This window comes from Camellia sinensis, chromosome 1 (assembly GCF_055761805.1).
Source record: "Camellia sinensis isolate YWXY chromosome 1, ASM5576180v1, whole genome shotgun sequence".
Lineage (NCBI taxonomy): Eukaryota > Viridiplantae > Streptophyta > Magnoliopsida > Ericales > Theaceae > Camellia > Camellia sinensis.
In genome coordinates, this window is record NC_138961.1 from 141,718,282 (window position 1) to 141,733,237 (window position 14,956).

A 14,956-nucleotide genomic window follows, 5' to 3' on the forward strand; every position below is an offset into this window, starting at 1 on the left:
TGCTCATAAAGCAGCGCAAGCAGCCTCAGTGAAAGGTTGCTAGTTTTGTGAACTATGGTCCTTAATGTTAATATATATATATATATATGCAGTTTCCTATTCGTCAAAAAAAAAAAAAAAAAAAAAAAAATTGAAAAATTAAATTCATTTGTTTTTTTTTTTTTTTTCATTAATGATCTACACCTATAATTTTACAACATGAGAACTTTGGAGGGCCTAACAGGTCAGACTAATCTTCCCCAATCCATAACCAAACTAGAGAAGAGTTTATCCCTAACCAAAAACACAAGTTCCCCAGATGAATGTGACCCATACTTGTAATAGGTTTCTTTGAGGGAGATTACAAATCCACAACCCTAATAAATTTCAATATATATATTTTATTATGACATTCATCCAACATTAATGCAGTTCGAATATATAGCCAAACACCGAAGTTAAAGGGTTGGGCATTGTTATATCTATTCCATTCTAACAAGGATTCAGAATGATGGAACACAAAAATCCAAACAGATAATATAACCAAGAATAATCTTGAAAATTAGTACACCCAACTGATATTTTAAACACTACCACTAATGGTTCAAAAGAAATCCAGCAAATAGACTCAAGACTTAAAAAAGCAAAAACATTCCCACATTAGCATGGGCAGAAACTCACTTATTTCTTCTCTTCCTTCTCAGCCTCAGCAGCCCTCTTCATCCTGACACCAACATAGCGTGTATTCGTCCGCTCGATACGCAGCTTAGCATAGGCCTTGAATGATTTCATCTCGTCTGTGACCTTAACAAGTTCCACAGTTGGCTTCTCACGCACAATAGGCATGTAAGGACCTTGGACTTGAGTGGCTGTTGCCAATTCCTCAGGAGCAGAATCACCAGCCTGAAGAAGCCAAAGGAAATTATATGTCACAGTGTCGAGGCTTATAGATGAATAGCAAATGTTTTGAGTGAAGTTCGGTCAACCAATAAACATTACCTTGAATTTGCGAGCACGTCTTGGGAAGACAACCAACTTGGCCTTGTATGTCTTCAGCCTCTGCACATTAGTCTGAAGACCCTCCAGAGAACGGTTCCTGCGACGATGATCAACAGCTATGCCAATGGTTGGGGCAAGTTTTTTTGGAATACCTGCTGCCTGGTTGGAAGAAAAGGGAAGCGATAAGCCACAAAAAATATATCATTTGAAGAAATTCTAGATTCAATAGGAATACAAGAATTGTCCAGTTTGTGTCACAATCAAATCTACTCGCAAATACCTCCATCAAGCCAAGTACAATGCTTTATCTGAAAGTAAAGGACTGAAGCAGTATAGCTCCCTCCATTTCTAGAGAGCATGGCTTTCAAAGATGAACAAAATTTATAATTCTGTCTAATGTAACAGAATGCAACAATTTATGATTGCCAGAGAAGCCAAGAGCAATTATTTGGTTAACGAATCCAAACATATTCGGCTCTACCCATTATAAGCAATGCAAACGTTAAACTATTGTACCATAAAATGTACATATACATATCACTTTTGTCAAAAATCACAAACATAACCACCATGATATTCTGGCTGCAGATGTTACAGGATGGAGAAAACAAACACCACTTGACCACATTTCAAACCATGAAGAAATTAAGTGAGAAAATTTTCCATTAAACATTTCTATGCATACTTTCGTGTCCCACCAAGTCAAGATCCAAAAAGGACACTTGAGAATACACAAATGTTGAACAACATTAGGTACAAATAAAAAACAACTGACCTTGAGCTCCTCAAGGGAAAATCCCCTGCCAGCCCTTAGCTTCATATTGTACTTCAATGTCTGCCCATGAACAATGGGACGAAGTGGTCCAGCTGTAGGCCGAGGGAAGATCTTCACAGCTTTCTTTTGCCTTGCTGAGAATGGATTTAAAAGACAATTATTGTAGAAGTTGGCAATAAAAATTTACACAGGCAACTGTTATAAACAAATGTAATTTTCACCAAACAACTCAACCAATTCACAGCACCAAAAAAGGGAAAATTGCCTCATCTCTGTTTTTTAAAAGGGGCTGGGGATCTACTTACCAGTTCTTCTTCTGGTTTTGCGGGCAGGCTGGTTAAACCATGTCTTCACATAGTTCTGCCAGTGCTTCTTAAAGTGCCCATTGGGAATAACATTATTATGCTTCACCATAATTTACCTGAGAAGTCATAGAATGAGTGAGAAACATAACTCCAAAAACAGAAACCCAATTTCTGTCGAAGTTATAAGATCACTTTTAAATCATTGGATAATAGTTTAATTTGACACAATCTGCATGTGGTAGAACAGAAAACAAGGCCCCACCATGAAATCTTAATATTATGCATTAATGAGCATCCACCTTACTTTCACCAAACCAAAACAAATATAAATAGATATATATATACAAATAGATGAATTGCACAAATATATATATATATATATATACAAGGAACACCTCAATTCTAAATAGAAGGTTGGTGTGTAAACAATTCAAATAAATATGTTTTACAAGTTAGTTACAACGGAAATCTGAAAACATATACAGCAATTCATTCAGTCAAAACAAAAGAAATTAAATAAACCAGATTTAACTATAGCTGCACTACTACCTACCATGTATGCACATTCAATGCAAGTGAACACCAAAGAAGATAGGAATAATTCAATTTTCTCCATCACAGCATATTACTTGAATACAAAAAAAATAAAATAAAAATAATAAAAATAAAAAAAATCCACAAAATATTTCAATAGCCAACTAGTAGTGATGAAACAACTACAACAACATGCCATTTCATGAAAGCAGATAATTCATCACATACCCTCTGATGCCATGATAAAAATGAAACATACTGTTTTCAACCACAGTTAAAACTAAGGGCAAATTACATATACACCCCTCCAGGTTTGACAAAATTACAGATACCCCTGAGGTTTGAGAAATTACGAATTCCCCCCTGAATGCTATATTTGCATAAGAAATTAGGGGGTAATTTGTTATGAAATATAAACCTCAGGGGGTAAATTGTTATGAAAATACAAACCTCAGGGGGCGGGATGTAATTTCCGAAACCTCAGGGGTATCTGTAATTTAACTAATTTGCCCTAAAACTAACACAAAGTTGTCAAAGCTTAAAAAACATTGCAAATGGAACCATTAACAACAGGAAAATGAAAACAACAATATAAAAAGTTTCTCAAATTGCCAATTGTTCCCAACCGTACAAGTAACTCCCTACTTGACTGCTACAGAAATGTACATTCAAAATTACATTTTTTTTTCTTTTATTTCCGCTACCTGAAAAATAAAATCAAAACTTTGTACTGGAAATTAAATTTTTTTAAAAAATAACCTCATAGAATCAATAAACGTGAATTGATCCAAAACCCTAATCCACAACCCACCAGCTTGATTCCAAAAAAAAAAAAACCCAAAGATATAAAATAACTATCAAATATCGTCAGAACAAAGCTGAATAATATTTGTGTAGGTTTCATGAATCAAGACTTTCGTTTTCATCTCCTACATTTCCCAGGAAACAAACACAGATAACCTTACGATGAAAAACCTAGAAGTCATTGACGTTCCCAGATCTGAGAGAAAGCGAAATACTTACAACAACTACGATAAATCTTAGCAGAAGTGCTGAAGAAGAGCCTCGCTTCGCCAGTCGCCACTCTCAACCCTCTCGAATTAGGGCGTCTTGGTTTATAAATAAGAGATGATATGATACCAGGAAAACAAACAGGAACCCTAGGGTTGCTTGGGCCAGGGAAATGGGCTGTGTCGGCCCAAACGGGGTTAGAATTCACACTGTTGTCATGGCCCATTCAAAAATAAAAGTTATTTACACAAAAGTCTTGAGTGACATTTTCTACATATTTGTCTATCGTTTTGATGATGAGAAAATATTATTTTTTTGAGTTTTTTGTTTTATGTTTGTAAAATGATCATTTGGTATTGATAATGATACTGATAAATTTGTCAAAGTGATATAGATTAAAACATTTAAATTTTTGTTTGTGAGTTTTGATTTATTTTTAGTTTAGCTTTATTAATTTATATTGAAATATGAAGAAGGAAGTTTGAGAGATTGTCTAGACCTAATACGAATTGTGTCAAGATTTGCTTAAATCCACCGAAGTCTAATTTGAGCATAATAAATTGAACTCAAGTTAAGCTTAAATTATCCACAAAATCAAATTTTTTTAGGTAGATTGATTAATTTGTTAAAGTTAGATTATATTAAATGATAAGAGAAACATAGAGAGAAGTGAGATGATGATGGAGTAACCAATGTGTTTTTATGGTAATTTTTGTCATTTTCTTAACGAGAAAAGAAAATAGTAAGATTTTGTGTTTAATTTTTTGTATATATGATATATAGTGAATATGGTTTTTTTTTTTTTTTTTTATAATTTTTTTTTTAAGATGGGGGAAACAATTACACAAGAGTTGGAACCTTAGAAGCCACCAATGTCAATAAGGATGAAGGAACTTCCTCCATCCAAAATCATGGTAAGTCAAAATTAAAGACTAACCTAGGGGTGCAACTCGGGCGGGCTCAACCCGAGCAACCCGAGCCCAGCCCGAGTTTTTTTAGGGCTTGGGCAACTATATCTTGTAATCTGGACGGGCTTGGGCAGATTTTTGATGCCCGAATTGCAATTCGGGCCGGGCTTGGGCAGAACCAATGGCCAACCCGAACCCGAATTCAATTTAATATATTATATAAATTATATAATATATAATATATATATAATTTAATAAATTATGTAATATATATAAATTAAGTAAAAGAGTTAGTCTTAATTTTTATTTTTATTTTTTTTTTTTGTTAGTCTTCTATTAAGTAAAAGAGTTAGTCTTAATTTTTAATTTTTATTTTTTTTTGGTTAGTTTTCTACCATTAGATTAGCATCTTTATGTCTACCCTTAGATCTACAACAGGTTTCTGAACTCGGGCAATTCGGGCAATTCGGGCAACCCGAGTTCAAAATACAAAGCTTGGGCCGGGCTTGGGCAACAATGTTCGGGTTCATGGTCGGGCTTGGGCGGGCTTGGGCAGTGCCAAATACAATTCGGGTCGGGCTTGGGCAGACCCCCAACCCGACCGAACCCGCCCGAGTTGCACCCCTAGACTAACCTACACAAGCAACAGGTCACAGAATTTCCCTCTCTACACACATACGACATAAATGTAGATTAGAAGAGCATGAGACTCTCTTAAACAGCCCACAACACGTGCCCGTAGCAAGATAATTTCTCCACTATCTCCCCTGTATAGCAAAAATTGTTGGACAATCTTCACTATAAATAAATTAACTTAATTCTGTTTGAATACTAAACGACAAACAGAATATAAAAGAAAAATAGAAAAGGAGAGAGAAAGTTTGATTACAAAAATCAAACTAGAAAAAGAATTAAATAAATAAAAATAGATTTTATTTTGTTACAAAAATAAAATTAAAATATGATTTAAATTAATAATAAAAACAGAAAATACATAAATAACTTACTTGATTAATATCTTCAATATTATTCTGATCAAGCCCAGTGTTTGACACTGTGTCCTTAAGACAGATTCGTCCTCTCTATGGTGCTTTCAGAATATGGACGTCTATCTCTCATGATGAAATGATCAACTACAAATAAATGCAGCACTACAATTTATTTGTTTAACGAACACACCAAGTGTTTACACTATTTCTCACAAAAATTAAATGCAGCAAAATGAAGAATAAATTTGCAAAGGAAAAGTACGAAATTTCTAAATGTAAAACATCAAATGAGGGCTGCTTATTTATAAATTTGATCAACCATGATGGATGTAATTACCACCCCTAGTGAATATGATTTAATAATCTGAATTATTATAACACTTTCTAATGGCTAATAATTAAGCGTATATTTTTATTTTAACACTCTACTTGAAAATTAGTTTGTCTAACTTCCAATACTCTCCAAAGATAACTAGACAAGAATTGATGAGATAAATGGTACCATATTACCTATTCTATCGAAACTCAATTTTGTGATAAGATTGGACAAAATATTTAAATACTCTAAATGCCTCTGCAATTGGCGATGCCCTCACACCATTTCTTTCTATTTTCTATATGTATGTTTTTCTTTTCTCCATCTTTAAATCTCTCACAAATAATGTGAGATATTAGAAGATTAAGGCCTCGTTTAGGAATAGGTTAATTTAGTAATTTTTTGACTATTTGGTTAAAAAGGTAGGTAAAAAAAACTTGTATGTTTGGAATGACTTTTTGACTAATTACGAAAAGATGTGCAAAAAGTAGAGAGAAAAGAGAATATTTGATTTTTTGGTATGAGTTGTTGGCTTTGACTAATTTAGGCCTCGTTTGGGATGCTACCTTTTTAGCTAATTAGCCAATTAGTTATACCAAAAAGTCAACAATTACAGCTTTTCTCTACTTTTTGCACAGTTTTTCGTAATTAGTCAAAAAGTCATCCCAAACATTCAAGTTTTTTTTACCTACCTTTTTAACTAATTAGCCAAAAAGTTACTAAATTAACCTATTCCCAAACGAGGAGTAACTTTTTGACTAATTAACTAAAAAAGTTAGCCCCCAAACGGGCCTAAGTGTGAATACCATTATTCTACATCAGTTGTCACAAAAAAAAAAAAAAAAAAAAAGAATAAAAGAAAAAAGAAAAAACGTATATTGCCTAGTGTTTTAGAGCCACACTATCAAGTCAATTTCTCTACATTTAGGCCAAGTTTGGGGACTTTAAAAAAAGTCAAAAAGTCAAAAAGTTACTCAAAAAGTTAAAAAGTTAACACTATTCACCAAAAGTCAACAATTACGGTTGCACAACTCCCAATTCAAATTTTTCCCTACAAATCAATTTTTACAATTTTTTATTACACATTTTTCAATAAAAAGTCAAAAAATTAACCCAAACATCCATATTTTCAACCTCAATTTTTTAGTCTAAAAAGACAAAAAGTGCACTTTTTTAGTCTTCCCAAACTTGGCCTTAGTAATCTTATGCGCTACACAATCACATAGGCCACACGCATTTTAGTAGGCACTTAAGAGCACCAAAAGAGCACTGCTAATATATACACAAAAAATATATAAAATAAAAAATTTAATCTATTGTCTAAATTCATTTAAAATATAAATTTTACAATACAAACATATTATTTTTATGAGTATAATTTTTGCACTTGTAGTATGAGCACATATGGCTTTACTTGCACGATAACTTCTAAAATTAACTCTGGTGATAGTAATTGCAACAAAATCATAAAACATAATCGAGTAATGATTCATCTCCTTTTCCCCCCACCCCCTTTAACCCTCTCTCTCTCTCATTGGTTACCTTTTCTTTTTCTTTTTCTTTTTTTTCCTGCTCTACCAATCACCCCCTGCCACGTGGCAAAGGGGGGTGAGGGGGTGACCCCCAAAAGGGGGTCCCAAGCATTATTCCACAATAAATCAGTCACCCCACAAATACTAATATTTTATTTGATTTATTGAAATAAAGTAAAATAAAATAATTATTTTATCAAAATATTTATATTTAAATTTGGTTGACTAAATGATAACAAACTATATTACAAATAGAATCATCATTCACTATTATAAAAGAACAATCATTTCATTCCATTTTAACTCATTTCAATAAAACCAAATAATACTTAAAAAAGGAAAGCACAGGTCAGGTATGACAGTGGGGGTTAATAATTGCAAAACTATGTAATGTAACAACAGGATTCACTTGAATAAACCCGGTGAATAAACCCAATACTAATGAACAAAAGAAGCAGCAGAGATGCATAGCTTTTTCCTTTTCATCTGAAATTACATTTAAATTCCAAACACAATGAAATACAATTAACTCATATATGCCTACTTCTCAGCCACCAGTTTGGCTACAAAGGGTCTTATTGTTTGGCTGTGCTGTGTGCTTCTGTATTTGGCTCTACACAAGCTTTTATTTTCTTTTGCTTGGTACCCCCTACATGGGCATTCACTAAATTCTTCTGGACTAACAGTCCATACAAATCTTTCACTGGGTCACATTAGTATCTAGAAGAGCCTATCGTCAACAATTTTACAATTTTACAATTTTACAATTTTACAACACAACAACAATCAAATGATTCTACTAACTCATTTCTGGAGAGGGGGGTGGGGATTATTGCTTACTGTATTAGAAGCAAGGTTGGGACATAATTTTTAATAATAGTATCCAGATACATATTAGTATCGCCGATACAGTGATGTGTCGGCCAATATTTAAAATCCTAGTAAGCAGTCTTGTAATTTATCACAAATACCATGTCTGAAAGCCACAGCACAGTGGCTTGAAGAATACCATCAAAACTCCAGGACGCCTTGTTTAAGGCCTCATTTAGAATTTTACTTCACAAGGCAGGCAATTTCCAGAGATTATTGTAGCATTCAGCGCAGAGCAACTCATGTCAAACTACTCAGCCGCAGAAACTGGTCCCTCTCCGGCTACATACCCGTCAAAATTTTTAGGCAATGGAGTTTCTGTGATGTCCAAAAACACCTAATTAGTTGGGTGGTGAATATCCATGAAAGTAATGGGCATATTGCTCCTGCAATATCAACAACCAAGTCTACAATAGCCGTGTCTCTGGCACCCCAAACCGCGAAGTCAGGCCAACAAAAGAGGAGTGTAAATATGATCCTTCCAGATGGGATTTGAGGGAGGTGTGAATATGCTTGATTAGAAACTCTTCATCAAGCATCTACGTGCTGATTCTCTTCAACGTGCACTAGAACCAAAACATCGAGCACTTATAATTCATGAGGCACCTCAGTTCTTTCTTTCTGAAATCATGCTCCTCCTAACAAATTTTTTCTTTCCGAACTTCTTGGTCTTCTTCATCCTCGAGACTCCAATATTTTTTAACTTCGCCAACTTCTCTTGCCTCCCATCTATATCAGCTTGAATAGCTTTGTTTCTTTTCACATCTGGAAGCAAAGCCAGCCTTGCAAATTTCTTTGGCCTCACTTGCCCGAGCTTCTCATTTATGTCCTTGAAAGCAGGAACAAGGCCACGTCTAATATAACATCCTTCAACGAGCTGCATTGAGTTTACCTCTGGGAGATTGGGGCTGTTTTTCAACTCAAGGTCCAAGCAAAATGGTGAGTCCTTCAACCACATTCGAAGGGAGTGTGCTTTTGCAACAAGGAGCCCACTCCTTGTTTTACAGGGCAGAAACGGGGAACCCATTTCCCAAAGGTAGGCCTTCAATGTGCTGTTCAAGGAAACGTTGTTGTAGTCTGAGGTCCCGGTAATCAGTACAACAGATTTGGGAGACTCCGGGAAACCCTCCAGCGATGCGTCCTGACATAATTGAAGCCATCTATTAGGTGCATACAAAGTATAGCCAAAAACTGTGAGCAAAATAAGGATGATTCTAAGAATGTTCTTAAGATATTATTGACTTAAGACCATTCAAAGGAGGGCAAAGATTAATCAGAGGTGATGATTCATAGGATAAGCCTGTTAGCAGAACAATTTACCATTAGATTTATGTATGCCCAGAAATACAGTCTGTGTCCTCATAAAACTACAAAAAAAAGGTATGCAGATGGTAATGATTGGGTAAGGAATGACAAATCTATTTGGATTTAACCAATATTTTACCAACCATATGAAATAGATCAAATTAGCAGACACATTTTACAGGTTTCCATGTCCTTTGGGTTCAATCAGTGGCCAAACTCTGGTCAAAAACCAAGTAGTTCTACATGAATATACACAAGAAAGTAGAGAAGATATAAATTATTCAGGGTATAGAAGAATAGAGGTTTTGCAAGACTCTGAATAATCGTTCTCTTTAAGGGCTTTTAAAATTATACCAAACCAAGCCAAGCCTTAAGTCCCATCAGGCTTTTAAAATTATGAAGAAAACTAAAAAAATAAAAACCATACATCCATATACATCTGAATATATATGTGAAAAGATGAGATAAAAAGAAACTTGCTTGCATGTGGTCAAGCCATAAAGTAAGACCAACAAGAGCTGCACCAGCAGACAACTTTCTGAAATCAGCCCCCCAGTCCTTGTCAGCTACCCTGCAACAAGAAGATGAGATACGGGCAAAGCCATGAGAGAGAGAGAGAGCACAAACAAGTGGAAAGCTACCATGAAAATAAAAGGTCATGTCCTGACATCCACAGGACACTTAAATCATTTCCTTTGTTAAGTTTACTATTAAGATACCTCCTTCACCAATCATCAGGATCTCAATTATGATATGCTCCGTAGAATTTGCATTAAAACAGTTTGCCCACTAGAGATGAAATACAACTCAACTCAACAAGCCTGCTCACTTGCAGCTAGATGACATCTATTGATATCCAAAATGTGTTCTCATCATCAAAATTCCTGTTTGGGCCCTCTAGACCTTTCAACTATGGGTCATTTTTCATTACAATTTGCCTCAAAATAGATTTGCCCACTAGCGACAAAGGCATGATCCAAATTGTCCAGTAAACGGTTTCCCTACTATCAAGAATATTATTTATTTTCAATATTACAAACATATTATATCAATGTTAAATGATGCTTCATTGCCATTTTTGGGTGGATATCGTGAAATCTTTGGGGTCACAATGATGTTGATAAACAAGTAACCAACGGAATTAGCGTAGAACTAATTTCAGAAGTTACCTGAACACATCATGCTGATAAATGCTTCTCTTTATTGCCAGTTGAAAAACCCATGACGCAGTGGCCCGGAGTTCAAATGCCCACAATAGATCTTCCAAAGCATTAACAAAATTAAAAGCTGCATTATCTTCTATAGGTTCCAGTTTCTCAAGATACTGATCTACTTCCAAGACTATTGACTCAGATTTCTGTGTCAGAAGCCTAACAAAAGAATAAAAGAAAGATTATTTTTCCATTTAAAGGAAAGATATGGAAGAAAACCAGAAAATGGAGAAAGATAGGGTGATAAAAATCAAGTATTAGAGTGTACCTGAGGGGAAGATCAAAACCAGCGTCTCCTATAGCATTTAACAAAATTATGGCTTCATTTGTGCTCCGAGATAAACTTGCAGCCCTAATAAACTGAGTCCATATCATGTGGTCTGGCTCTAGATGTTCTTCCTTCATCTCTTGGAGCTTTTGAATTCCAATGTTATAATCTCCGTTCTTGAGATAAGCGTCAATGACTGAACTATAAGGTAATGTAAGATTTGCACCTGTTAATTTCAAATTATTAAGCACTTTCTCCGCTTCAATGGGTTGCCCTGAGCTGCCATACGAGATCATCAGCATATGCATTGTAGCAATGGTGGGTTCCACTCCTGCTTCTTTCATCACGATTAGTAGCTTTTCAGCTTTAGAATGATCTCCAGAGCTTCTAAATATTTTCATCATTATATGATAAAAAGAGCGATCAAGTTTATATCCTTCCAATCGCAGTCCTTCAAACACTTCTTCAGCTTGTTCCACCATTTGTTGCTTGCCAAATGCGGCAATCAGGCTTTTGTATGTGTTCAGCTTAGGGTTCAAACCTAGACTTTTCATTTTATGCATCAGCTGCAAACCTTCCACTGGTCTGCAATCCCTACAATACATCAATATTAAAGAATTGTAAGTCTCCTCATCTGGTTGAAGCCCAGCTTCTTGAATCTGCTGGTATACTCTCACTGTCTTTCTAAAATCCTTGATTTCTGTATATAATTTCAGTATGGAGTTCCATATCGAAAGATCAGGCCTGAATCCCACTTCATCCATCTCAGAAACCATGGCCTCAACATCCCTTACTCGTTTCCCCTTCGAAAATAGTTCAATCATAACTCTATAGAGATGCATGGAAGGCAAGTAACCTGCAGCCTTCATTCCGTGATATATTTTCTTCACCTCAAATATGTTCCCAGCCCGGGCAAATGCATCGAGCATCAAAAGAATGGAACTCTTACTAATCTTAAAACCCATATCTTGCAACTCCTGAATTACCACGTAGAGCTCATTTAATCTCTCGTCAACAATCAAAGCTTGCATGAGACCGTTAATGGTATCCAAAGTTGGGGAAGGACCGTCTCTCATCATTGTATTAAAAGCAGCTCTTGCCTTCTCATAGCAACCACTTGCAGCATAAGCCTGTATTAGTGCATTCCAAGCCTTACGATCCACTGTACTGAATCTCTGTCTAAGAATCCCCACCAAACTCTCAGCTTTCTGAAGTAGCTTCAACTTGCCATAAGCCTCAATAAGCGAAACATAAATGGAGATATCATCAAATAGACTGCCCTCTGCTTCCGTCTGATCAACCAAATGATGAGCCGTCTCGGGGAAGCCCATTTTACAATACATAAGCACCATACTTTCACAGACATTCTGAGAAGGTTCTACTCCATTAAATGTCATGTCGGAGAACACCTGAGAAGCTTCGGCAAACAGTTCAGTCTCTTCACAGCATTTAATAAGGGACTCGTACATGGACGGACTCCCATGAAATTTACTTAACCCCCTAGTTTTACTGTATTCATCCAAGGCAGCATCCAATTGATGAGCCTTACAATGAATAACAATCGCAGCTTCGGTTATCAATTGATGGGATCTTGGTGCATGCTCTCTCACAGAATCTAGCAATTGCAGTGCTTCTAAGTATCTTCCTGATGAACTATATGAACTCAAAATAGTCAATAAGTTCTCATGGTCCAAATCATAACCCTGCATGATAGCCTGTTTCAACAATTTAGCTGCATGATCATAGCATTCCCCCTTGACAAGAATAAATGAAATGATTTGTGGATCCAAACCACACGATTCTTCCATATCCTTGACCACTTTTTGAATATCTTCCTCTTTGTTCTCTTTTCCGAGTGCATGAAGCAAAACCTCATAAAGGGATTGATCTGGAGTGAAACCATTACGGACCATTTCACGATAAAAGGCCATTGCCTTCTTGGTCTCATTAGACCTCAATTGGACATCCAGCATAACTGAATATGCTAAATGATCTGGTTTAATCCCAGACCTCAGCATGCAATTAAACGTCTCTTCAGCTTGCACTCGCTTTCCAGCCTTTGCATACCCACAAATTAATGCACTGTAAGTCCGCAAAGAGGGTTTAACACCTGCATTAAGCATCTTTGTCATCACATCAGCAGCCTCTTCCATCATATTTGCTTTCCCGAGTGAATCAATAAGAACGGTATATGTGACCACATCAGGACTTCGGCCTGATGATTGCATGTCTCTGTAAAGTTGTAAAGCTAAATCATGCCGCCCATTCTTCCCATGCATGTGGATGATCGTGTTATAAGTCATCTCATCCTTTCCAAACCCCATTTTCACCATATCTTCGCAGATTTCCTGTACCTTCTCTATATTCCCTTCTCTAGCAAATGCATAGAGTAGAGAATTATACGTTACCGCATCTGGGAAAAACCCTTTTGACTCCAATTCCCTAAAAAGCCGTTCAGCCCTGCCAGACCGGCCACATCGTCCACAAACTGAAATCATGGCATTATATGTCCATAAATCAGGTTGGCATTTGTATGCCTCCATATCATTGTAAACCTTTACCGCTTCCTGCAAATTGGACTCGCGGGAACAAGCACTTATAAGTGTGTTGTAAGTAATTATATCAGGTCGAAGACCTGACTTTCTCACTTCATTTAGAAGCTCAATCACCAAGTTTGGTACCATGGACTCCGATTTGAGGCGTGCATTTATCAAAGTATTGAAACTCACAAGGTCTGGTTCGCACCCTTTCTCCTTCATTAAATCAAACACTTCCTGAACCTTATTGAACCGACCATTCCGAGCATAGACACCCATCATTGCATTGTAAACTTGGACAGTGTTACCCACCCCAGGCTCTGCCCTAGAAAAAATTTCCACAGCTAAGGCTTCTTGATTGGCCTTGCCTAGTACAGCCAGAATTGTTGCTAGCATTCGGGCATTAGGAGAGTACCAATGCCGAAGATTCAACCACTCGTAAACCTCAAGAGCGCGTTGCCAACTCGATTGCCCAACCCATTTCACTACAAAACAGAAATCAGTGGGAGTCATTTGCACGATCCGATCATCCAACACATCGGCCACAAACTCCTCTGATTTCAACTGTAATATCCTATCCGTTAAAAATTGAACCCTCTGTCGCCAATCTTTAGCCCTCTTCAAGGCTAATTTGGTCATTTTCTTTGCCCTAGTCCTGCTAGGCCTACCCAAAACCTCTAGGGTTTCATCATTAGCATTCAGAGACTCCAATACATCCCCGTTCTGGGTTTCCTCGAAATCTTTGGTTTTTACCAGAAGATTCACATCGTCGACGACATGGGTCGGCGGAGGAGAGGCGACAATGAATTGGGAAGGAGGTGAATTGTGATGGGTATCGGTGAGTTTGAGATGGGGCCATCTCACAGAAGGAGAGGCCCTGCTGTATCTAAATTTCTTGGTAATTTCAGGTTCAGTAGATGAAGATGAAGATGAAGATGATGATGAAGAGCAATCCAAAGAGCAAGAAGTAGGAGTGTATACCTTAGATTTTGTGGTTGATTGTAATGGTGGTGTAGCAATAACCAGCACTCCAGTGCATGCCATGTTTTCTTTCTCTATGGTTTATGGAAAAGGGTTTTGGAGATTGGTTTATGCAGTTTATTGTAGATCAGAGCAGATGAACACAGAGAGAGAGAGAGAGAGAGAGGGGTACCAATAGATATTTCATTTTGGCGGGTTGTTCTGTTAGTTTCGCTCTCTGTAATCTATCGATTGAGAGAGACAGGTTGGATTTTTTTTTGGGTACAAATGTGGATCGGATAGCCTTTGTGTGTGTTTATACGGTTCGATAGCACTCATCTAGTCAGCAAATTGTTCAGTGGCTTGTTGAGTTCCGCCGTGGCGTTAAGATCCTCCAGAGTGGATTCTCTAGAGGATCTCCTAAAAGAATCTATTCAATGGTTAAGATTTTTCGTGA

At 36.6% G+C, this 14,956-nt stretch overlaps 2 protein-coding genes across 2 annotated transcripts; both read right to left on the reverse strand.

The window, feature by feature from the left end:
• Nucleotides 1-491: 491 nt before the first annotated feature.
• Nucleotides 492-3,810, reverse strand: LOC114290345 (large ribosomal subunit protein eL13z). Its single transcript, XM_028234224.2, has 5 exons — nucleotides 3,616-3,810; nucleotides 2,059-2,174; nucleotides 1,754-1,887; nucleotides 979-1,137; nucleotides 492-882 (listed from the first exon to the last, which is right to left on the reverse strand). The coding sequence occupies exons 2-5, from the start codon at nucleotides 2,165-2,167 to the stop codon at nucleotides 661-663; spliced, it is 624 nt and encodes a 207-aa protein (XP_028090025.1). The 5' UTR covers nucleotides 2,168-2,174; nucleotides 3,616-3,810; the 3' UTR covers nucleotides 492-660.
• Nucleotides 3,811-7,790: 3,980 nt separating this feature from the next.
• On the reverse strand, nucleotides 7,791-14,824 carry EMB1270 (Pentatricopeptide repeat (PPR) superfamily protein). Its single transcript, XM_028234223.2, has 4 exons — nucleotides 11,003-14,824; nucleotides 10,693-10,893; nucleotides 10,004-10,094; nucleotides 7,791-9,359 (listed from the first exon to the last, which is right to left on the reverse strand). Exons 1-4 carry the CDS (start codon nucleotides 14,581-14,583, stop codon nucleotides 8,826-8,828), a joined length of 4,407 nt encoding a protein of 1,468 aa, XP_028090024.2. The 5' UTR covers nucleotides 14,584-14,824; the 3' UTR covers nucleotides 7,791-8,825.
• Nucleotides 14,825-14,956: the final 132 nt, after the last annotated feature.

Excerpts from the sequence above, each read along its gene's own strand:
- LOC114290345 (XM_028234224.2), bottom strand. The coding sequence starts at position 2,167 with ATGGTGAAGCATAATAATGTTATTCCCAATGGGCACTTTAAGAAGCAC. Across the intron at positions 1,888-2,058 it reads CAAAACCAGAAGAAGAACTG|CAAGGCAAAAGAAAGCTGTG; the intron begins GTAAGTAGATCC and ends ATCCATTCTCAG. Across the intron at positions 1,138-1,753 it reads TTTCCCTTGAGGAGCTCAAG|GCAGCAGGTATTCCAAAAAA; the intron begins GTCAGTTGTTTT and ends TCTTCCAACCAG.
- EMB1270 (XM_028234223.2), bottom strand. The coding sequence starts at position 14,583 with ATGGCATGCACTGGAGTGCTGGTTATTGCTACACCACCATTACAATCA. Across the intron at positions 10,894-11,002 it reads GGTTTTGATCTTCCCCTCAG|GCTTCTGACACAGAAATCTG; the intron begins GTACACTCTAAT and ends TTCTTTTGTTAG. Across the intron at positions 10,095-10,692 it reads TATCAGCATGATGTGTTCAG|GGTAGCTGACAAGGACTGGG; the intron begins GTAACTTCTGAA and ends TTCTTGTTGCAG.